The 22,944-nt window shown below is 61.7% G+C and overlaps 1 protein-coding gene across 2 annotated transcripts; it reads left to right on the top strand.

Annotated features, from left to right (window-relative positions):
- The first annotated feature begins 6,946 nt into the window (after nt 1–6,946).
- LEMD2 (LEM domain nuclear envelope protein 2) lies at nt 6,947–22,232 on the top strand. 2 transcript variants are annotated; one of them, XM_028137074.2, is made up of 9 exons: nt 6,947–7,647; nt 8,933–8,973; nt 11,521–11,596; nt 14,747–14,823; nt 15,736–15,815; nt 17,244–17,389; nt 18,318–18,419; nt 18,491–18,593; nt 21,079–22,232. In XM_028137074.2, exons 1-9 carry the CDS (start codon nt 6,975–6,977, stop codon nt 21,227–21,229), a joined length of 1,449 nt encoding a protein of 482 aa, XP_027992875.2. In that variant the 5' UTR covers nt 6,947–6,974; the 3' UTR covers nt 21,230–22,232. The 2 variants fall into 2 exon arrangements, with proteins under 2 accessions (XP_027992875.2, XP_054578269.1); XM_054722294.1 differs by having other exon boundaries at nt 6,975–7,647; nt 18,318–18,393.
- The last annotated feature ends 712 nt before the right edge of the window (nt 22,233–22,944 follow it).

The following is a 22,944-nucleotide window of genomic DNA, read 5'->3' as shown; positions in this document are numbered from 1 at the left end:
GACAGGTAGTTTTTCCCTCTCCCAGGCCACATCCGTAGGCGCTGATGCCCAGGACTGCAGGGTGGGCGGCTTCTCCCTCTCCCGGGCTGCATCTGCAGCTGCTAGCACCCAGGACTGTGGGCGGGTGGCTTTGCCTGGGCCCGGCTTTTTCAGGAAGGATGTCCGGATGGTCATCCAGAAGGTCCTCTCTAATTAGCATATTACCCTTTTATTACTATAGATCTTAATTTCCAAAGGTCAAACTCAGGTCATGCCATGGGGGGGAATGAAGTTCTGAGGGAGATGCATACATTAGCAAATCATGGAACTTTTCTAGGTCCTCTGTTCAAATATGAACTTAGGCCACAGAATTGGAAGATTTGCACTGGCCCTTCCATGGCAGGCGAGGAAACTGAGGCCCAGCGAGATGGTGTTGTGTCCACACACCGAGTCTGTGGCTGAGCGAGGACTGGAGTCAGGGCTCCTGGATCCTGACCATTTGCTGGTCACCAGCGAGGCCAGGTCTAATGGGCCAGCGAGTGTGAAGGCCTCTGCACTCAGCCCCTGGCCGAGGGACCTCCAGCTGGTCGCTCAACTCAGGGAACCTTTGCAAAAGCAAGTGGCAGTAGCCGCGTGAGATGAGGGCATGGCGCACCAGCAAAGAGCAAATCACTGTTATTACCCCTCGTGACTGCACGCCGCAGCGTCCGCAGCACGTTACACAGCCCCGCCACTTAGCTCTGCCTTCTAAACACAACTAGATGGGACGTTTCATTCCAACGCCATTTCACATTAATGAATGCTTGTGTATGTATAAGCAGGGCCTTGCAGGAACCATCGGCCACCAGCAAATTAGACAGAGGGCCACGTCTCCACCCACCCCAACTGCATTGCGGGGCGGAGCCACAGGAGGCAGTTCCTCAAGAAGGACACCCCCTGTGCTCTGAGCTCCGAGGAGCACCCAGCCCGCTCACTGCACATTCAGTTCCCAGTGCACAAACTATGAAGCCCAAGCGCAGCTGCAGGTCCTGGGAAATGCCGCCGACGCCAGGCAACGAATGGCGCCAGGGCCGCAGCGGCAGGCGGGAGAGAGACGCCGCGTGATGAGCTGGTGATCAGTAATAGGACGGAGCAGGGGAGGCCGGACATCACAAGCGCGGCCACCTGGGCAGCTTCAGGGGAAGCTGCACCTTCACGCCCCAGGACCCACGGCCCGGGCCCCGCAGATCACTGGGGAAGGCGCCCAGCTCCGGGGAGAGGGACACAGGCACGGTGAGGTCGGGATGATACAGGGGGAGGATGCCTGTCAGTCAGACCTGGCACGGAGCTGACAGGGCAGGGCCAGCGTGGGAACACACAATCCCTAGACAAGGGCGCTGGCTCTTGGCTCTCTGGTTCCTTTGGCTTTGCTCCTGCCCCTGTTCCCTCCATAGCCACGTGGCCCTGTGGACCCCACGCAACGGTCTGATGAGCTGCAGTGGGGACCCAGCCTGGTGACTGCGCCCCCACGTGGGGCGGGAGCTCTGGGCGACGCTGTCACTCTGGCCCCACTGAAGCCACAGCTTCACCTCTGCGTGGCGGGACAGGGAAATGGCCCTCGGAGACTCGGTGTAATTCCACAGAAACAAGGCTTTCTACAGTACCTCCCCCTCCCCCGGGCCTCTGGAAACGCTTCTCCCCCAGCTCCCCAAGAAGCCACAGCCACAGCAATGGGGGGGGGGGGCGTGGGGAAGGAGAGGGGGGCGAGGAGTGCTCCCACTGGTAACAAAAGAAGGGAGAGGCACGGGAACCTGCAAAGCCCCCCTGGGAGCAGCTGAGTCCAAGACCCCTGCCCCTCGTCTGTAACCAAGTGCTCACTGCCTCCCCACAGGGAAAACAGGTTTGCCAGGGTTCCTCCGGGCTGCTCAGGCCTGCCCCTGCAGTGGGCCTCGCTCCCCCTCACCACCAGGGGTGCCCGTCAACCTGGGGTGCAGAGCAGCCTTGGAATAGGTGCCAGGAGAGAGCTGAGACCCAGGAGAGTTCGCCCAGGGAGTCTGCATCCATCTGTATGGGAGCATGGGAGCGGGGTCAGCAGGCGCAGCCCTGGGAGCGCGAGGGCGAGGGGGCCCCTGCTCTGCCCTGCACACAGCCCAGGAGCAGCCTGTCCCCCACCCTGTCCCCCGACCTCTCCCGGGGCCCCGAGGGCGCCGGGTACACCCTCTCCCGTGGCCCCGAGGGCGCTGGGGAGGAGCTGCACCTGAGCTGCCACCCTGGCGGGCCTCTGTACGCGCTGTGCCCGGGGCCGGTAGATGTGCCGGCTCCTTTCTTCTCCCCTCTCCTTCCCCACTGTTCACGGTCTCACCATCGGCTCAGTAACCCTTCCTCCCAGCTCCTCCGTTTCTGGGACAGCAGAGCGAGGGCTTCAGGGCCTGCAGAGCCGGGAGAGATTAAAATTGGGGAAGGTTGGGGAGGCTTCTGTGAGCTGAGCCCAGAGGAAATGCCAAAAGAGAAGTAAGGGCCCCTGCCCTCCCCAGGGCCCCCTCCACCACCCCACCACCCCTGGGTGAAAGCTCCGGCGGGTGCCTGGGCCGGGTCAGATGGGGAGGCCCGAGGAGCGTGGCCTGCTGCCCTTCCTCACGCTCGCTGAGGGCCGCCCCCCCACACACACACACACAATGGCAGCCCCCCCCCCCCCCCCAGCACAATGGCAGGCTCCTTCAATTCCAGAGAGCGACAGATGACCCGTCTTCCAGGGCAGTGGACGGGGGATTGTGGGGACCCTGACCCGGCTGCACAGGGAGGAGACATGTCGATACAAGCACATCCGTGTGACTATAATCCCTGAGCCACGTGGACGCGCCGTGAACTTGGACAGTTGAAAGCAGAGAGGACCTGCCTGGGTCTGCCCTCTGTCATTCAGCACAATCTAATCATGGGCAAAGTCCCAAAGACACGGTTTGGAAAGCGGTACATTTTTCTTCCCACGCCCTCCGCTCCTGACCCGGGCTGTACCCCACGCCTGGTCAGGAACGCCCCCACAGGCAGCGAAGTGCGAGGGGCCGGGGAGTGAGAGTTCTGTTCCGTTGTCACCTGGAAAGCAGGTGACAAAACTGCCCGTGAAACCCATTCCAGCGTGTCTCTGACTGCCCGTCACTGACCTAGAGAGACGGAAAGGGCCCTTCACTCCCCCACACACTGAGGCAACAAGATGTAGGGCAGCGCGCCATCCCAGTGCAAATGGGAGCCCCAAATGGCACCCACTTGGTCCCTCCTGCTCAGCCACTCTCCCAGCGCCCCCGGGACACCACCGCGCTGAGGCCTGAAGGAAGCCCAGAATAGCTGAGGGACGCGTGAGGCCAGCGACGACGAGGTGGATCAAGGACAAGTCCCTGGTCCCCGAGCATCTTTAAGGACCTGATAAACGCGCGCAGGGCTGGGCAGGAGGAGGAGGAGGGCGGAACCCACTAAGATTTATGGCTGCTAGTCTCACAGGCTCTGCTGAGGCGAGGGGGGGGGGGGGGGGAGAGGGGTGGAGGGGAAGGGGGAGGGACTGGGAATGCAGAGAGACCTCCCGGCAGCCCCCGCCGCAGCTGACTGTGTGGCTGTGGGTACGAGCAGATTTAGACACTGGGCATGTTTGTCCTCTTCTGTCTTTAATAGGAAGATGGACTGCAGCCCGAGCTGCTCACCTTAAAAAAAAATCACAGCAAAGTGATGAGAGAGGAGCGCACAGGGGCAGCTGTTACTTTGCAATATCACCCTTTCCTTTAAAATATGGCTGCCCGGCCCAGTCCAGTGGCTCAGAGGTTAAGCATCGACCTATGAACCAGGAGACCACAGTTCGGTTCCTGGTCAGGGCACATGCCCAGGTTGCGGGCTCGATCCCATGTGGGGCGTGCAGGAGGCAGCTGATGAATGATTCTCTCTCATCATTGATGATTCTCTCTCTCTCTCCCTTCCTCTTTGATATCAATAAAAATATATTTAAAAAAACAGCCCTAACCAGTTTGGCTCAGTGAATAGAGCGTCGGCCTGTGGACTCAAGGGTCCGAGGTTCAATTCCGGTCAAGGGCATGTACCTTGGTTGCGGGCACATCCCCAGTAGGGAGTGTGCAGGAGGCAGCTGATGGATGTTTCTCTCTCATCGATGTTTCTAACACTCCATTCTTCTCCCTTCCTCTCTGTAAAAAATCAATAAAATATATTTTAAAAATAAAATGAAATATGGCTGCCCATGCTGGACCAGCCCAGCTGAGGAGGCACAGTGAAGACAGGAAGCAGATCAGAGCCCAGGGGCCCCTGGAGCCCCGGGCGGCGTGGCCCTGGCAGGGACACAGGCTCAGGGAAGGTGTGGGGCCAGCCATGTGGAGGCAAGTGCACAGCAGCCAGCCGACTTCGCTAATGCAGGGGAAGAGCAGCAGGTGATGGAGGACCAGAGGGGTGAGTGACCCTGGAGGGCAGGACTGGAGCCGAGAGTTCAGAGGAAAATGGAGAGGCTGAGACCTGGGAGGAAGGGCTGATTTCTCAATAAGAAGGTGAGGGTTCTCACAGGGAGGGCAGAAGCACTGATGGGCAGACGTGCCGTTGTTGCCGAAGACCAAAGAAAAACGAAGGACGCTTTAAAGAAGAGGAGGGACAGTTTAATACCCCGGCAGACTCAGGGAACAGCTTTCCAAATCTGAGTGAAGAAACATGCAGGGGCTTCTCTTTATACCTCCCTGTGGTCTTTGTCCCGCAAATATGGATCATGCTTCCGGTCCTTTTCGCCGGCCTTGCAAGAAGGCCCCCAGGTGTTGGGGGTCTCCAGGCCATATCTGATGGTCTGGCCTGGCGCCAGCGATAATAACCCTCCCTCCGGGGCAGTGCACTGTTCACAGTTTTATGGCTTCTGTAACAGGTTCTGCAAGACCAGTATCTGGGAAGGAGATAGGGACTTAATTATAGGTTATTAGGAATGTACACTGAGCTTGCTGGCATGGATTCAGATCACTAGCCCCCAAATATCAGGGTTACATTGGAATCAGCCCTTTATAGCCTTCTCACCACGGGTGCTGGCACACGGCCTCACCAAAGGCTTGCAGGGCCCGCAGGCCAGGCTGGGCTGCCAGGGCCGCATGGAGGCCGAAGGGTGGACCGAGAGGAGGGGGCGCAGCTGGAAACGTGAGGGCTCCAGGCCAGAGGGAGGCCCAGGGGGGCGGGGAGGGCCGCTTGGCCCTAGGTGTGGGAGGCAGCAGTGTCCCGAACCAACGGAAGGCTGGCAACCCGAGAAGCCCACGCTGGGCCCGGCCGGGCGGCTCTAGCTCTTCGTATTTTTAAATCCCCCCAAGAGCCACAGTGATGAAATGGGCCGCAATCTGCCAGGCGCTGTGACTAACTTCGTGTAAGCATCCGTCTCGGCCCCTTCGTACGCAGGGCCATGCCGACCCGAAAGGCTCGTTCCTTATACGCCGTGAGCACAGCTGTGAGCAGGTGCACGAATGTGACCAACTCATTTGTCATGCAAACAGCGCTCCAGAAAGAAATAAAATACTATTATGTGGTATTTGTGTTAGGCAATCACTATATCAAATACATGGCACTCGGTGCAAACACAGGCAGGGAAGAGGAAAACAACACTTGGTGAGAGAAGGCGCCCCACCTGGGAGCAGCTGAGGCGGGAGGCGGGAGGTGGGAGGCGAGTGACGTAGCCTGACCAAGCCGAGGCTGTAACTCCCCGCAGTGTGGCCAGTGGCCAGTGCCCTGTGGTGGAGCGAGGGCAGCATGCAGACCACGGGCAGAGGGGCCTTGGCCACAGACCAGACCGGGAGGGGCCAGGAGGCACGAGGTGGGGCGGGCAGGGGGGAGCAGGGGAAGGGGGCTGAATTGGAGGGTAGACATGGATGGGACCCAGAAGGCCTGCGATACGTTTGGGGAAGGCAGCTGACGAGGGATGTGGAAGGAACAGGAGGGAGAGGGAGGCGGAAGGAAGACTGGGGACCGGAGCTCGGTTTCCAGTTGCCGCCACTCCCCAGGCCCCCTCGGGCTCTCTCACTAAGAGCTGCGTGTCCTTAAGCGCTGCCCTGTGGGGTCCACACGGCGGCCAGAGGTGCGGGTCAAGTACAAACACCAAGGAGCACAGTCCTAGGCACCTGATACAAACCCCTCACCCAATCCTCCCGAAAGCCGAGGTTCGCTAACAGCAGGCCAGCGTGCTCACTGGATGCGATCACACAGGGGAGGGGGTGCCACTGGGATTCCAGGCCCGGCCTAAACCCACCCGAGCCCACGCTCCTGGAGAAAACCCTGCCACCCCGGCACTCCCTCCTCCGGAGCCCCACTGCCCACTCGGGGCAGGAAAGCCAGCCTGAGGCCACGACCGGGTCAGCCGGTCTCCTAGCTGCCTGGGGTCCACCCAGGACCCAAGCCAGGCCCGACCCTGAGCGCAGGGAGCCTGAGTCCTCAAGCAGAGAGAGGCCCGGTCTGCTGGGTGCGCTTGCCTCTCGCCCTGCCCTTCCGCAGGCCACCCAGTAAGTCAGCATCGCACCCCTGCCGTCCCCTCTGCCCCGGCTCCAGCCCGCCAGGTGCTGTTTTCAGAGGGTCGCGATACACCAAGGTGGTGGGTTCCATTCCGGGTCAGGGCACATACAAGAAGCAACCAATGAAGGCATAAGGAAGTGGGAGGACAAACTGATGTTTCTCTCTCCTTCCCTCTCTCTAAAATCAATAAAAAGCAATAAAAATCAACATGACTCTATTGAGTGCCTAACACGTCAGGGGCTGTGCAAGGGGTGGAAGATTCAGACATAAACACCGTGGAACTAAGCAAGGAGCGGGGAAAGGAAGAAAAACAAACCTGGGTCTCAGGACCTGCCCCGAGTGAAGACGACCTCCTCATCATGGCGGGCCCACCGGTCCCTCCCGACCTTCTCAACATGGCGTCCCGGCGACCTTCCCATCATGGCGCGGGCCCCGCCCGCTCGGCCGCGGCCCGGCGGGAGCAGTTCCGGGTGCGGTGCACGCCGGGGCGGCTGCTGGCCATGGCCGGCCTGTCAGACCCGGAGCTGCGGCGAGAGCTGCAGGCCCTGGGCTTCCAGCCAGGACCCATCACCGACACCACCCGGGACGTCTACCGCAAAAAGCTGCGCCACCTGCGGGGCGAGGTCCGGCTGCGCGAGGAGGCCCGGCCGCGGGGCGAGGAGCGGCTGCGGGCGGAGGCCCCGCTGCGCGCCCGGCCCGCCTCGGCCGCTCTGCGGGCGGAGCCCTGGCCGTCCCCGCCGGCCCCGACCTCGGCTTTCGCGACCGCCGGGGCCTACGGGGACCTCAGGGCGCCCGCGGCCGCCTGGTCCGCCAGCCGCGACCCCGCCTACGCCGCCCGCCCCGCGCCGCTCCGGCGCCGCGCCTCGGTCCGGGGCAGCTCCGAGGAGGACGAGGACGCCCGGACGCCCGACAGGCCTGGCCCCCGCGCCCGTCGCTGGTGGGCCCCGGCCCGGCCGCCCCCCGCCCTCGGCCCCGACCCGCGCCCCGGCCTGCGGGCGACCCGAGCGGGCGCAGCGGGCGCGGCGCAGGCCCGGCCCGAGGCGGGGCGGCGGCTGGAGCGCTGCCTGTCCCGGCTGCTGCTCTGGGCGAGCCTGGGGCTGCTCGTCGTCTTCCTGGGCATCCTCTGGGCGAAGATGGGCCGGCCCTCGGCGCCGCGGGAGGCGGAGGACCACAGTACGTCGCGGAGGGCCTGGGCGCTGCCCGCGGGTCCGGGCGTCACACCCCGACGGGCCCCCGCGTGGGAGGAGGCGGGACCCCGAGTCTGCGGCCATTCCCGGCCTCACACCCTGCTGTCCCCTCTGCCCGGCCCGCCCTCCTGCCCGCCCTCGGCCCCGCGCTGCGAGCAGTCCTGGGTTCGCCCTCTGGAAAAGGCCACCCGCTCCGGCAGGCACACGCCCCCCTCCCTTCCAGCCCCCCCTTCGGTCCCCCGCGCAGTCACACGTTTGCATGGGAGGCACCTCAGGTCTCCCGCCCACTGGCGGGTCCCGGCACCAACGTGACCGTGTGCCCGCTTCTTTGGACCCGGGGCCCTCCTCGCCTGCGTGGCGGGTGTGCGGAACCTCCTCGGCGGTAAACTGCGGTGAAGGGAGGCCTTGCCGGGCCTGCAGGGCCGTCGGAGTGTTAGGAGAGGGTGTGTGGTTCAGGGAGCCCCGGCCACGCTCCTGTCCGCACAGGGCGAGGGTCAGCGGCAGCGAGGCCTGCAGGGCGGGTGCCTGGGTGGGCGGAGGGCGAGCTCCCTGGAGGCACAGCTGCGCCGCTGGCCCTGAGCTCTCCGGCAGGACAACGCCAGCGCGTCTTGCGGAGCCGAATGTAAAGTGACCCTCGTTCACCATAGAGACCCTTGGCCACCGTGCACGTGGCCAGTACTGCCCCGGAGCTGTCCGAGGCCACATCTTGCCGCGTGGCAGGGACCGCCGAGGTCTTAGCTGCTGCAGCCAGCGGCGTTTGGGTGTGGACACGTCTGTGGGCACGGGGACCCCAGACTCGGGCTCAATTCCTGACTGTCCCCCTCAGGCCAGGAGCGGGCGCTGTGACCATGCAGGCAGGGCGCACACTCCCTGCTGGCCATATCCTGGGTTTACCCAGAGTTCCCCTCCCATGATCGTATTCATCCCTGTTTAACATGTGATCGCTTACAGTTTATAAACTGTCATGTGTGTTGCCTGGTTTGAGGGTCACTCTCCGAGTCAGGCCAGGAAGGCTCTATGGGTCCTGTTCACGCTGAGGAGTGAGGTCGAGTCGCCCAGAGCCCACCAGGCCCCGCTGTCCCCCCATCCCAGTCCAGGGCTGGGAAACCTGCATTTTACTTCCTGCACGTTCGAGTGCCTCGGTCAGATGACAGCTTTCCAACCCCACCGGGAGGCTGGTCACGTGTACTCCCCTGGATTCTGAGTGGGTCCTGGTGGTTTTCTTCTCCTCAGCCCAAATTTAATGTCCTCTGTTTCTTTTCTGCTCTCAGTGAAATTGTTGCCAGTGGACTGCGAGAGGAAAAACGATGAGGTGAGTGTGAGCTTCTCTGTCGTTCCTCCCGCCCCAGCACGTGTCCGTCCTTTCGGGAGCCCTGGTGTGATGTAGACTCCGGTCTGGGTGCTGGGCCGGCTCTGTTGGTAGCGCCTGGGATGTGGGTCCCCTGCCGCGGTCCATCCCGGGGACGCAGCTGGTGGGGAAGGGCCGGAGGCTCCTAAGCGACAGGAGGCCGGGTTGTCAGTCCCCCTTCTCTCCAGTGTCCTTTTGTGGCTCTGAAAATGCTGCTCTGATTTGAGACGTGTGGGGCAGGGGGTGTTTGAAACACATTTGAAGTGGAATTGGCCCTCTTAGTCTATAGATTCGTTTTATGAAGCCTCAGTGTTCCCTACAGACAGTATTTGGGGACAGTGAGCAGCCCGTCCACTGTGAAGGGAGCGGCGTGCGGAGCTGGGTGCAGGGAGGTGGGCGGCTGGGGAGCACGAGGCAGTGCATCTTCAGTCCTGAGTCCTCTCCGGGGCAGCCGGGCGGCAGGGGCACGCCCCGCAGTCTCCTAACTGAGCGAGCAGCGAGCTCCCGGCCCGCTCACATCTGCTCCCCCCACGCCCCTGCGCTGAAGCTTACCCATTCTGAAGGGCATCCTGGTTTCTCTGGCTTCTGCTGTGCCCTATTTGAAGTTTTGTGAGGTTTTTTTACATTAATGTGTTGCATTCACCCACCAAATACCTTTGCTTTCCAGTTGTTTTGTAGAAACATATTCCTGAGTTTCATTTTCCTTCCGTCATAAAAACCACAGCTGGTGATTAGAGGAAGGGACCCAGACGTGGGCGGCAGCTGGAGGAGGGACTAGAACTTTGAAGGCTGAAAACCAAAATAGGGAAAAGGGAGCTTCCTGTGAGACTTCTCTGGTGACGCTAATTTTGCTGTCTTTTAGTTAGAAACGTCTCCCTGGTTTCTGTTTCTTGACCCTTCCCGTCTCTAAATGGATCAGTCGCACGGCTGAGGGACAGAGTCGTTCCCTCCGTTCCCTGGCCCTCCTCTGAGCAGACCTGCCTATGCCCTGCTCGGGTGGGTACAGCCCAGGGCCTTGCTCAAGGTGTGCCCAGCCAGCCAGCTCTGCCGGCAACGTTGGTGCCTGCAAGGCCAGCGTCTGGGCCCGCATCCGGGGCTCCGTGGAGCTGAGAGTTCATGGGGTGCCCTTGGCCTTCCTGGGGAGGCACGTTGGGCTGTGCTGAGGCTCTTGCTAGAAGTCTCATTCTTTGTGTGGCTCCAGCTCACCCCGGACCCAGCAGGGCATTTGAGTTTCTTTCCCTTCTCAGCAGACGTGACACTGTATTTTCTTTCTGCCTTTTTGCTACTGAAAACATGGGGACAGGCTGGGGCAGGCGTGCTGTCGGATCAGCTGTCCTGCTGGCTGGGACTTTGTGTCCTGTTTCCCTTCGGATGTTGGGGACGTGCAGCAGTGGTCCTTGTTGCTGCCGCGTTTCTGGTGTGACAGTGAAAGATGTTGGTGTGGAACGTTTGAAAAGTAAAATCACCCGTGACTCTGCCCCCTAGAGATAATTACTGTTGACGTTTTGGGGATCTTTCCCTCTTATCTCTGTCTGCACTTTATAGAATTGGATTCTTGGCGTATATTCAGTTAGATTATTTCAACATTTCCCACACCTAAAACATTCCTTAAAGTAGTTTGGTACCTGCCTCCACTAGAAGCCACCTGAGTTGTTTCTGACCATTTGCAGTCATGTGTACTTGCAAAGGCTCTTGGGTCTTTAGGCAACGTGAGAGGACAAATCTTGCCTCTGAGAGTGTGGCGTGGAGTCGGCTGGCCTGACCGCACCTCTCATGAGCTGTGGGACCTTGGTGGCTCACCTAAGGTCTCTGAGCCTCAGGCTCCCCATCTGAGAAATTGGGGTACAGTAAGGAGTGTGGTGACGATTCGGTGCGCACTCACGTATAAACCACTCAGCACAGCGCCTGGCTCTCCGTCCACTCGAGGAGAGCAATCCATGAGTCTAGCAAGATGGCCTCGACTGTTCCAGCTGCTGGAGGGCTAGGTCTGCATATGTTCCTGCTCCTGCTTTCTCATGCAGATGGCCTTTCTCCCCCTATAATTTCAAAGGTTTCTAGAAATTTTACTTTTTGCAGCAGATACTCCACAAGACAGACAATCGATGGGCAGATTGTAGACACTGGAGTCTCCATCACGGGTGGGAGTGGCCCCAGGGGGAGAGGACGCAGCGTGGGTAGCTTCCCGGGACTGCAGCGCTGTTTCCCGCAGCCGCCTTGCCCCTGCCCCACGGCCCCACGGCCCCACTAATGGCCGTCACTCCGTCGGCACCGGGGAAGGGCGGGGCCTCCAGGATGGCAGCCCTTGGTGACTGTGTCTTCACTCTGCCCTGCACTCAGCCCACATTTATCGGCCCTGGCCCTGGGCCACCATTGTGCAGAATTGGTTTTTGTGTTTTAAAAGTACGAGGTGTTGCTTACCGCTTAGCACTTGCCAGTGTGGCTGACGAGGTAGAGCCAGACAGACTGCCTCCTTGCCCACCGCCCTGCTGACCGCTTGTCCTGTCCTCTCAGTTCTGTCAGGCCAAGCAGAAGGCGGCCTTGCTGGAGCTGCTGCACGAACTCTACAACTTCCTGGCCATCCAAGCCGGTGAGTAGGTCTCGAGGCCCCAGACCCTCATGAGCCGGTCGTGGGCCTGTGGCCGGGGCGGCTGAGGCGTTCTGTGGTCGCCGCCCAGAAGACACACTCAGAAACCAGCCCCTGCTTCCCCGCTGACATTGTTTAAGCCTTGCCTTTGGGCAAAACCATTTGGTTCTCACCTCCTGTCGAAGGTCTCACCTCCTGGACAGCACAGGCCTTTCAGTAGCTGTTTGCCTTTCTCTGAATAAGCCCCACCTCAGGCTTCGGGGCTCCCTGTTTCACTGGCAGGGTCGGGGGGCAGGCCCCCGGTCTCAGAGTCTGGGTGCTTGCACCTGGAGGCCTGCCTACACCAGATGGTTGGCCGGGTAGGCAGAGAGGCCCTTGCAGGTGACAGGTCTGTGGTGGGCTGAGCACACTCGGGCCGTCCAGCCTGCCAAGGCGCTGGGTCACATCTGGTCCCGGGCGCCCTCGCTGGCTCAGGACCTTGGACAAGTCCCTCATCGTCTCAGGTAGTCTCAGGGCCTCCATCTCTCTGTTACCGAGTGACCTTGGGTCTCTCTTTTCTATTTTTAAATATGTTGGGTGTGTGTGTGGGGGGGTGGGGGTATTGATTTTAGAGGGAAAGGGAGAGAGAGATAGAAATATTGATGAGAGAGAAACATGGATCGGCTGCTGCCTGCACGCCCCCTACTAGGGATCAAGCCCGCAACCCAGGCATGTGCCCTGCCTGGGACTCGAACTTGCGACCTCTCAGTGCATGGGACTGCACTCAGCCAGCCGAGCCACATCGGCCAGGGCTCTCCTCTTTGTAAAATGAAAGCCAAGCGCTGTCCTCCAGAGGAGGCCTCTCCGCACCCCGGGAAAGACCCTGAACACTCATCCATCCCGGGCTCCCTGCGGTTTTATTCGGTAAACGGTCCTCGAGGCTAGAGATGTCGCCTGCATTGTGTCCTTCCCACCTGGCGTCTAGGGAGGCTCTCAGAATCACTTGCTGATGGCACAGGCGAATGGGCTGGTGCCGAGTTAAATGTACTTGGCACGAGAACCAGATGGAGCTGGTCAGTCTTACGGGATGTTCAGGAGGCACCTCTTACCTACGGGACAGCCTTTGTCTAAGGCCATTGCTGGGGAGTCAGGTTTGGGTGGGCTGGGCCCTCAGTCCTCAGGGCCAAGCTTGTGCGCCTCAGCTCTCCTCCCTCCTACTGGTGGGAGACTGGAGTGGTCGGGGAGCGTCCTGTGGGCATTTCCCTGTGGCCCGGGTGCTTGGGATATGAATTCTGGCCCACGAGGGCGTTCTAAGCGTTTGTGACTCGGTTGTGGTCCAGGCAGCAGCAGCAGCTGGGAGCTTATTGGAAATGCAGAATCTCAGGTCCCATCCCAAAGCTACTGAATCAAAGCCTGTGTTTTAATAAGACCCCCAGGGGATAAAGCTGAGATGCTCCGCTCTTAAACGGTGAATCCCCGTAGCCATCCCCCCTCCCACCCCCACGTGTGGTGCTCACTTACGCCATCAGGGGCCTGGCTCCGTGTCCTCTGACAAGCCTTGCAGGGGCAGCCCTGCGGGCGTGCCTCTCACGGAGGCCGCTGCTGGGAGTGCGTGCTCTCTGCTGGGCCACCCTCCCTCCCCTGCCTGTTGGAGTCCGCTCTGGCCAGGGCACAATAGGATACAAGATGGGTTCAGGGTCCTGCCTCAGGCCACCTACCTCCCTGACCCCTGCGCGATATGAGATGCCATTGGAGGAGAGCGGAGGGCCAGCGGTCCCGAGAGGCCTTTAGCTAGAATAATCGGGAAGTGTCGTGGGAGGGCCTGAAGCCCAGGTAAGCTTTGTTTTGTAAATGTGGGGGGAGGTGGGCCAACAGGCAGGAGATTACAGGATGGAAATGGCTCCATGAGGGAAGGAGAAACAGGGAATGGAGTTTGGAAGGGTCCGTTGGGTCCCACGGACGCCAGGCCACCAGGGCTTAACGTTGTGGGCAGTGAGGCCAAGGGGCTTTTGCGTAGGGACGTGACATGCCGGGAGCAGGTGCCAAGAAGGCAGAAGTGGCAGCAGCTGAAGGAGTAGTGGCATCTGAGCAGACTTATTTTAAAGCTTTAACACGTGTGAACAAGAAGGGAGGGGGAGGAAACCAGTCGGGGCCTGGCAGTGGTCAAGCAGGGTGGCCTGGGCAGGGCAGGAGGATGGGAGAAGCCAGCTTGGTCCCAGATGACCCAGAGGGTCAAGATCAACTTTGAAGTAGGAAGGACGGGCTTCAGTTCATTCTCACGATTTTTAATATTACCTTCAGCCACTCCCTCCTTAGAGCACGCACGCACACATGCACACACGCACACACACACGCACACACGCCCGCTGGCCGTTTGAGGCCCAGCTGTGCCAGGTGAAGGACAGTCGGACCACATGGAGGGTGAAGACCTTTACGCGCCCAGCCCTGCATTGTCCCTGCTCAGGGGCTCTAGTGGGGAAGCGCTCGTGGCAGGTGAACCACAGCGGGCACTGAAAGCCAAGGGCTGTGGCAGGCCCCCGAGTGCGGAGCAATCTGGCCGAACAAGAGGCCCCGCAGGCTGGGGGCTTTGCAGAGGGGGTGGCCTTTGGGCAGGACCCGAAAGGCTGGCAGGACTCGGGGGGGAGGTTCGGGGGGGCTCCCAGCTCCGTCCGAGGAGGGGGCTGGCCACCCAGGCTGCTTAGAAGGGAGCTTTGGGGCACTGCTGAGGCCCCGCTGTCGGGCACGCAGGCGCCCCCTTCCTCCCAGGGCATGCTGGACACCTCCCACGACCCTCAAACAGCGGGCCTGGCGTTCCAGGTCACCTGCCTGTATCTGTCAGAATCCCTGCCGCTCTTCCGCCCGGGCCATGTTTGTTTATAGCGCCATCCGGTATCTTCCAAAGCTATCGGTCTGATCCTGGTAGGGATCAATTGCAAACAGACCTGGTATTGGGCAGCTTTTTAGTCATTTAATGCAAATCACCGCACTGCTTTGCAGGTCAGGTTTTAATGATCTGGAATCGATCCAAGCTAAGTGGCTTTTGATCGTGCTGCAGAGTGAGGGTGCCCCAGCAGCCAGAGCGCCAGGCCGCATGCTCCCTCTCAGAGCTGATGGCTTGATTCTTGCTGCATTTGTTAGTCTGTGTCAGAGTCACTTTCTCATCTTTCCTCCTAGGTAACTTTGAATGTGGAAACCCAGAGAAGCTAAAAAGCAAGTGCATCCCTGTAGCGGAAGCCCAGGAATATGTAGCAGTAAGTGGGGCGCTCACCGCCGGGAGGTCCCGATGCTTTCGGATTGATTTCCAGACCCTGCGTTTATTTTTCTTCCCCTTTTTATTTTGTTTGGTGTTTGTTTTTGGTTTGGTGTTTTTGGGTTTTGTTTGTTTGTTTGTTTTTTGCTTTCTTGCCCCCGCCTCCCTTTTTTTTTTGCCTTAGCTGAGTGCTAGGCTACCTTAAGTTAAGGCAACACTGGGGGGTGATTGAGCCCAAGGTGAGCCGTGAGCCAGAGCAGGCCTGCTGTGTGTGCGTGGCTCCCTGCTGCCCAGCGTGCAGGCCACAGCAGGCTGCCCCCTCTAAACTGGCCTGTCACTGGCTCCTCCTTCCGTTTCTTTTCTCCCCTTCTCAGCAGCTTTAAGGGTGCACGTGTCGCCTGCCCTCTCCCTCCTTTGCGTGCTGTGTGGATTGTCTGGGGTCCGTGTGACTTTCTGCACAGCCTCAGGACGGTAGAGTTGGGGATACATGGAGCTGGCAGGGACATGGTCACCTAGTCCAGTTTTCACTTCACATGGGAAGAAACAGGCCCAGAGAGGGGCAGGGGCTTGCCCAAGGCCACGCAGCTGGACTGGTTGCTGGGCCCCTCACCCCCCCACACACTTTTTCATTTTACCCAAGAGGAGCTGCCACCTGGCTGGCTTCAGTCCTTTCGGCTGCCTGAGCCCCGCATTTCTTTCCCGCGTGTGCTTCCGCATCGCCGCCTCCAGTTACAGCCTCTGCCTCGGCGCTCACCAGCCTCAGACTTCCTTCCTGCCAGTTCGCTGCGCATTGAGCAGAGCAGCGCTTTGGGGCGTGCAGAGGACCCAGGAGAGGACTCCGTAGCCCAGCAGCAGAGTAATGTTGCCTAGCTGCTCTGCCGGACGCAGAGCTAATCTCCCGCCCCTCCCACAGAATGTGACCGGCAGCTCCGCCGCCAAGTTTGAAGCCGCACTGACCTGGATCCTAAGCAGCAACAAGGACGTGGGCATCTGGTGAGTGTGGAGGGGCACCTGTCGGCTGACTTCCTAGCTTCCCGCGGGTGCCAGTCTGAAGGTAGAGGGCGGGTCTCCCGTGCGGGTGCGGGCTGGGCTGAAAGCTGGCGGGGAAGGAAGAGCGTCAGGAATGCAGGGCAAGGAGCAGTTCGGGGGACACACAGAGCAGGTGCCAGGTCTGCGCCTTTCCATCCGCCGCTTGCCTGGTTTTCTGGAGAAGGCAGCTTTCCACGCGCCTTTCCTCGGGCCAGCTTTCATTTGCAGGTGAAAGGATTCTGTGTGTTGGTTTTGCTCAGTATGGCAGTTGCACAAGGAAATGCTGGATTTTATTCTGACTGGGTGGTTCTGCCTCATTTCTCTCTGGTGAGCACCGTTAGCAGACAGCGAGCCCTTTCGCCTTCCTGAAAGGCCCCATGGGATGGGCAGGGGTGGGGGCACCGCTGACGGCTGGACACCGAGAGTTTCCTGCCAGAAAAGCATTCGCCTCATCACCCACTCCCGTTCCTCAGGGTTCGTCGGGGGCTCTGTTGAAGTCACAGCTCCTGATGCTAAAAACACTCGGGCTTTGTTCTCTTCCTCTCTAATCCACCAAATTACTGATTCCCTCAGCTGTGCATCCAGCGGAGCCGACAGCTCGGCCTGAGCCTGAGAGCTGGATGCATGGCCCGTGACATGCACTGGCTTACAAAACAAGCCTCCCTGAGCGGCGGGCGATCCCCTGTTAGAGAAGGCGGGGACTGGAGGCACGGAGCCGTGACACTCGCCTCTTCATATTGGGGAGGCCCTGAGCTGGCTCAGACGACCAGGGTGAAAGTGGGTCACGAGAAACTGGGACACTTCAGGTGCCAGCCATTCAGGTGTGCAGTCCAGCCCATGGCTCGTCTCCAAAGGTGTGGGTGTCAGTGTCCCGAGGGTCCTGGCACCTCCTTGCCAGGAACCAGGGCGGAGGCGCTGCGCTGGGGTCTGGCCACGGAGCCAGTTTGTGTGCCCTGCCTCCAGGCACCTCCTCATCTCTTCCTTAAGCAGCTTCTGTGCCCCCTCCACCCCGCGGAAAGGCACGCTCTCCCGGACACGCGTCTTTCCATTCCTACCACGCGGTGGAAGACGGCGGCTCTGTCAGCGTTCCCGCTGCTCTCTGCGGGAGGGGGTCCAGTTTATAGTTAATCTTCCACACGCTGAGGGGGGCTGCCAAAGGCCCAACAGGGGGACACCACTTTCGTGGCTGGGGTTCGAGCCTGCTGCCTCTTTACAGCTTTATTCATCCTAAGTGGCCGGCGTGGGGGATTTCCGAGGAGAGTGCAGCCAGGGTGTCGTCCGTCTCACAGCAAGGAGAGGCCTCGCAGCCCCTCCTCCTCCTGCTCAAAGTGGGGCATAGACTGCAGCTCCTCGGAGCTCCTGGGCGTGTTTACAGCCTGTGTCCTGTTTCAGTTTGAAAGGGGAAGACCCATCTGAACTGGTGACAACCGTGGACAAGGTGGTCTGCTTGGAATCCGCCCGCCCCCGCATGGGTGTGGGCTGCCGCCTGAGCCGGGCCCTGCTCACCGCCGTCACCCACGTGCTCATCTTCTTCTGGTGTAAGTGCTCGCACACAGCGCCGCCCAGCCCAGCTCCGAAGCCCTGGCTGGGAGTGATGCGTGATGGGAAGCTGCCCGGGAGTGTTGGTTTCTCTCATGCACCTGAGGTCTAATAAGATGGAGAACGTGAGCCAGTCAGCCCTGCCCGGTCATCTTCCCCTAGAGGTCAGAGCCAGAGCATGAGGCTCACCAGAGTGTCCCTGTTCCCGAGGGGGAGCCGGGCCCGGCCGGAGGTGGGCGCTTGCCCTTCCAGGACCCCAGGCTGCAGGCCACTGCGAGGAGGGCGCGGCAGGAGCTTGGCCTGATTTTACTCCCTGAAGAGTGTGAACGTCCCCGGGAAGCAGGAAGGCCCCAGCCTGTGAGCCCGAAGCAGAGCTCAGGCCTGTCCCTGACAGCAGGGCTGCCTCTGAGCGGAGGCTGAGTCCAGGGCTGCTAGCTCTGCCCGGAGAGCCGAGTTATAAATCCCAGGCACCTGGGCGTGCACGCAGCTCCTGCACCCACGCTATCAGGCAGGCATCATTATCCGCGACAGCATCGCGGAACACAAAGGGCCTGTGTGTGTGTGTGTGTGTGAGAGAGAGAGAGAGAGAGAGAGAGAGAGAGAGAAAGCCCGGGTCTGGTTCACCAGGGAGGAGATAAAAGCCCCGGACTAAGGCTGGGAGGTTGGGAGGAGCCGAGTTCTGGACGGTGGAGGGGCCTATGGTGACAGCTGGCAGGGAGGGAGAGGCTCGCTGACTAGCCTGTCCTCCCTTTGCATTCCTGCATCCTTTGTTTCCTGCGTGCTAGCCCTGGCCCGCCACGTAGTAGGTACTCAGAACCCGTTTGAGCTCACCCACAGCCTCCACGCAGCGCCCGGCCCGTGGTGAGACCCGGGAGGGCTGAGCGGTTGGAGTGACGTGAGCCTCTCATGGTGCTCTGTTCCTCGCAGGCTTGGCCTTTTTGTGGGGACTCCTGATCTTCCTGAAATATCGGTGGCGCAAGTTAGAAGAGGAGGAGCAGGCCATGTATGAGATGGTGAAGAAGATTATAGGTGTGTGGCCCGGGGGAAGGCTGCTGGCCTCCCAGGCGTCCTGGCCCTAACCTGTGCCCTCTGTCGTGCAGATGTGGTCCAGGACCACTACGTGGACTGGGAGCAGGACATGGAGCGCTACCCGTACGTGGGCATCCTGCACGTGCGCGACACACTCATCCCTCCGCAGAGCCGGTGAGTCCGGGGTCTGCCCCACCCTCACGTTGGCGGCCAGGGTCCCAGGTGGGGGACCGTCCACGCCCCGCTCCTCCAGCGCTCGGCATTTGTGGGAACACTCGGGCCCGTGTAGGAGCACGTCCCTCTCCTGTAGAGAGGGCAGCACCGTTAGACCGAGGGGTGGGCACTTGGGGCAGCCGTGCTAGGACCACCCCTGCCCCAGGGGCTCAGGCAGGGAAGTTGGATTCTCGGGGTCTTGCCCTCTGTCAGCTGGAGTTCCTCGCGGTCACAGGATGCTGCCAGCAGCAGCGTCTGCCTCGTCCCAGCCAGCAGGGGAGGGGCTTCCTGCTCTCACGAGCAAGGGAAACCCTTCCCCAAAGCCACCAGTGGCCACCCCCGAGGCCCGCTGCCCAGAGCTGGTGACCTACCTGTCCCCGAGTCCGTCACTGGCCACCCCCGCGGCCCGCTGCCCAGAGCTGGTGACCTACCTGTCCCCGAGTCCATCACTGGCCACCCCCGCGGCCCGCTGCCCAGAGCTGGTGACCTACCTGTCCCTGAGTCCGTCACTGGCCACCCCCGCGGCCCGCTGCCCAGAGCTGGTGACCTACCTGTCCCCGAGTCCGTCACTGGCCACCCCCGCGGCCCGCTGCCCAGAGCTGGTGACCTACCTGTCCCCGAGTCCGTCACTGGCCACCCCCGCGGCCCGCTGCCCAGAGCTGGTGACCTACCTGTCCCCGAGTCAGTCACTGGCCACCCCCGCGGCCCGCTGCCCAGAGCTGGTGACCTACCTGTCCCCGAGTCCGTCACTGGCCAGGAGGAGGAGACTGTTTTCACACATGTCTGACTAGGACCCACAGCCAGACACACTCCTTACCTAAAATAGGATGGCCCGGCTCCCACCGCGCACACACGTGCTTGCGTGCCGTTGAAAGCAGTTTCACAGCAGCGGACGGAGTCCGCCTCCAGGGCACGGGCTGCGTGGGAGGGACAGCAGGCTTGTCACGCTTGACTCCAGGGCCCCCTTCCACATAAAACGGAGAGCGCCGCTCCTGGCAGGGCCTGTGTCGCAGAGGTGGCGTGCGTTCGTCACTCAGCTCACTCAGCCTGCCGCACTGTCCGGGTCGTGGGGAGCGGGAAGCCTGCTGGGCGTTGGTTCTGAGGAGGAGGATGTGAGGACGCGGGGAAAGATGCATAAGGAGAATGTGTGCTGGGGGAGTGACGAGTCCCAGGAGAAGGAGGGGTGTCGGGAGGCGGCCTAGCCCACGAGGTCGCCGGCGCACTTGGGCACGCACCCGCATCCGAGGGCAGCCGCACTGCTTGGGCTTCAACTGCAAACACACATTCTCTGAAACGAGACCAGGAAGTGGCACTGCAGCCCCGGCCCAGCCACCGCGCCCCAGCCCCTGTGGTCAGCAGAGGCCCCAGGCGCCACTCCAAGGTCCGAGTGACCGGAGGCTCAGGCTCTGGATTCCTCTCCGAGCCGCTCAGTCCATGCGGCTGAGCTCCTGCCGGCCCAGCGTGGGCGCGCCAGTAGTCGGGTGAGGGCCTGCTCCTGAAAGACGGGGAGATGCGGGAGCACGGGCTCGGGGAGAGGCTGCTGGCCGCCTGCTCATTACCTGTTAATGGACAGCCTGGGGAGGATGACCCCAGACCCCACACCGTGCCAGCTGCCTCCCCTCGGGCCCAGCGTGACCGCTCAGTCCCTAGGCGTGTGTGGCCTTGGCCAGACCAGCCACACGGGGGCTGCTAACCAGCTGTGGGGTTTGGTCGGTGGCAGGACCCACCCCGGGGAAGCCAGCCTCCTCAGCCCTCTGCCTCCTGACCACAGGCCACCTCAGGAGCTCCCCCCTCTGGCCTCCCCAGGGTGAGCCCTCCTGCTCTCGCTCACACACGCTCCCTCCACACACGCAGCGCGGGCCCATGGGCAGGTGGTCTGCAGCTGACAAAAGCAGGGGCTTGGTAAGCAGCCTCCCTGGACCCTGGAGTCTGTGTCTGGTCGGGAGGGGCGCTCGGAGGGGATGCAGGAGCTCTGGCTGCTGGCCTAGGCCCACCAGCCGGGGAGGGGCTCTACCTGGTGGCTGCTGCCTCTTGACCACCCCAGCGGGATGCTTAGCCCATCGCACCCCCTGAAGTGCTGTGGGGTTTGGACTCGGCAGCCAGCAGCCGCACTAATGAGCCCACAGGAGGCATTAGGATGCGGACAGCACTGGTCAGGGGCCGCCGGGCAGGCTGTGCCAGGGCAGGCCCGGAGGGCATAGCCCCTTCCCATGGACACGCAGGGCTGCTCCGGACACCGCCGACCCCTTCCAGCTCCCTTTAAAGGAAGGCTTTGGGAGCAGAAAACGTCAGTCATTCGTCCGGGGCTCAGGAAGTGGCCGCTGCAGGAGCCCTGTGGGAGCTGGAGCTCCGCCTCCCTTTGTACAGGAGCGCATCCGCAGACCTCTGGCCTCCCTGGCCAGAGCCGAGCCCAGCGGCCTGCTGAGCCCAGCCCCTCTTTCTGCAGGAGGCGCATGAAGCGGGTCTGGGACCGCGCTGTGGAGTTCCTGGCCTCCAACGAATCCCGGATCCAGACGGAGTCCCACCGCGTGGCTGGCGAGGATATGCTGGTGTGGAGATGGACTAAGCCCTCTTTCTTCTCCGACTCTGAGCGATAAAGCTCGCGGGGCCTTGTCCCCTCCGGGGCTCGAGAGGGCCACCGACCTGCTGGTGCTGAATTCACACTTGCCTTGACTTTCACCTCCTGACCCTCGTCCAAAGGTCTGCAAGACTCCAGAGCGTCGCTTGTAGAAAGCCGAGCTTCCCTGGAAGGTGGAGGAGAACGGGGGGTGGAGGGGTCGCTGGTCCTCTGCGTTGGCCCATCCTCTGCGGGCAGAAAAGTGGAGAAAGGTTTGTCGTTCGTGAATAGAAGAGAAGCAGCGGCTGAGACCCTGGCGAGCACGCGGGGGCTGGGCGTGGACGCTGGGCAGGGGCAGGGGCTGGGCTGGTGGGCTGGGGCGGCAGGGCCGGGAGCAGCCGTCCATGTGCCTTCAGGGTTCCCTGGGAGCTCTAGCCGGGTGGGGCCTCGCCTGAGGGGAGGGCCTATAGGAGAAGTCCAGAAATGTCAGGTGTGAGCTGCTGCTGTGGCCTCGGGGAGGAGCCTGGCGTGGTCACAGGGCTGAGGGGAGGAGGTGGGCTGCCACCAGCCACCATCTCCGCGGCCCGCCTTCACTGGGGCCTGTCACAGAAGACGAGGTTTTGTAGACCCGGCCTGCAGCCAGGCACCGCATCCGCCCAGGGTGCCTCGCACTTCCAGTGTGGGGAGATCTTGTTTACAGCGACCACAGCCTCCCCACCCAGGCCTGGGGAGCCAGGACCTGCAGCACGTGAGGCGCGGGGCCGTACCACTGCCCCTCTGGCCACAGGGAGCCTGCCTGCCGCTCCTCAGACCCTCGTGGCTGCCGGCTCAGCAGTGGCCTGGGGGTGGCGAGTCTCCAGAAACAGGCCGGAGGCGCCTTACTAAGTGCAAGAGCCTCTCCAACGAAGTCGCATCCCCAAATGTTCGCATCTGCAGCAGGTGGGCAGGTGGGGAGACGCAGCAGCTGCCTCCAAAAGGCATTAGCCACCCCTGCTGGTCTTACTGGTATTTTGTTTCTTAATAAAGCTCTGGTCTCCCTCCTTTGAGCAGCACGCTCATTTCCTCTGACGTCTGGATGGTTGGCGCGCCCGTGGCAAAGAACCCGTCTCATAATCAGGCTCCGGCCAGAATAAGACGCAATAGGCGTCACCATCAGGGTTGAAAGAGATAAACGCTTTATTGAGAATGATGAGCTTCTCCCCTGGGCTGCGTTCCCTTCCCCGCCGAGCAGTGGGCGAGGGACGGGCGAGCACTGGCTGCGTGGGGAGAGGCCGCCTGGGAGAGGCCGGTGGGCTGGGCAGGGTGCCTGGGCCTCCCTCCCTCAGGGCTCAGCCTCGCAGGGCCAGGCCCTCCTGCACCGGGGACTCCCAGAGCCTGTTTCCACTTAAACAGAGGCAGCCCTCAGGCGGGCGGGCCGGGAGCCTGATAGAGCCTCTTCCCTCGACCTTGTTTCCTGCTCCCCTCAGGCCCCGGTGCTGCGGCCCCTGGGGGACAGGCAAGAGCAGTGTGAGGCTGGTGGGGGCTCCTCGGCAGCTGGCAGGGCCCCAGAGGAGGCAAGTGTCCCCTGGTGCTGGCAGCAGAGGTGTCCTGGGGGTTCACCGTGAGGGCTGGGCCCTGGACTGCACCTGCAGGGCGGCCGCCGCGGGGCAGAGGTTTGCCGAGTGGGCTCGGGGCCTAGCGCCATCTGCCCTGCGGCACAGCCGGTGCCGGTGAAGCTGTGGGCGTGGGGTTGGCTCCAAGATGCGAGGGGCCTTC

Source organism: Eptesicus fuscus, chromosome 10 (assembly GCF_027574615.1).
Source record: "Eptesicus fuscus isolate TK198812 chromosome 10, DD_ASM_mEF_20220401, whole genome shotgun sequence".
In the NCBI taxonomy this organism is placed as follows: domain Eukaryota; kingdom Metazoa; phylum Chordata; class Mammalia; order Chiroptera; family Vespertilionidae; genus Eptesicus; species Eptesicus fuscus.
This window is presented reverse-complemented; position numbering and strand designations above follow the sequence as displayed.

Bases quoted from the DNA above. Each gene is read 5' to 3' on its own strand.
- LEMD2 (XM_028137074.2), top strand. From the start codon at position 6,975: ATGGCCGGCCTGTCAGACCCGGAGCTGCGGCGAGAGCTGCAGGCCCTG. The intron at 7,648-8,932 runs GTACGTCGCGGA...TTCTGCTCTCAG, and splicing joins GCGGGAGGCGGAGGACCACA to TGAAATTGTTGCCAGTGGAC. The intron at 18,594-21,078 runs GTGAGTCCGGGG...CTCTTTCTGCAG, and splicing joins CTCATCCCTCCGCAGAGCCG to GAGGCGCATGAAGCGGGTCT.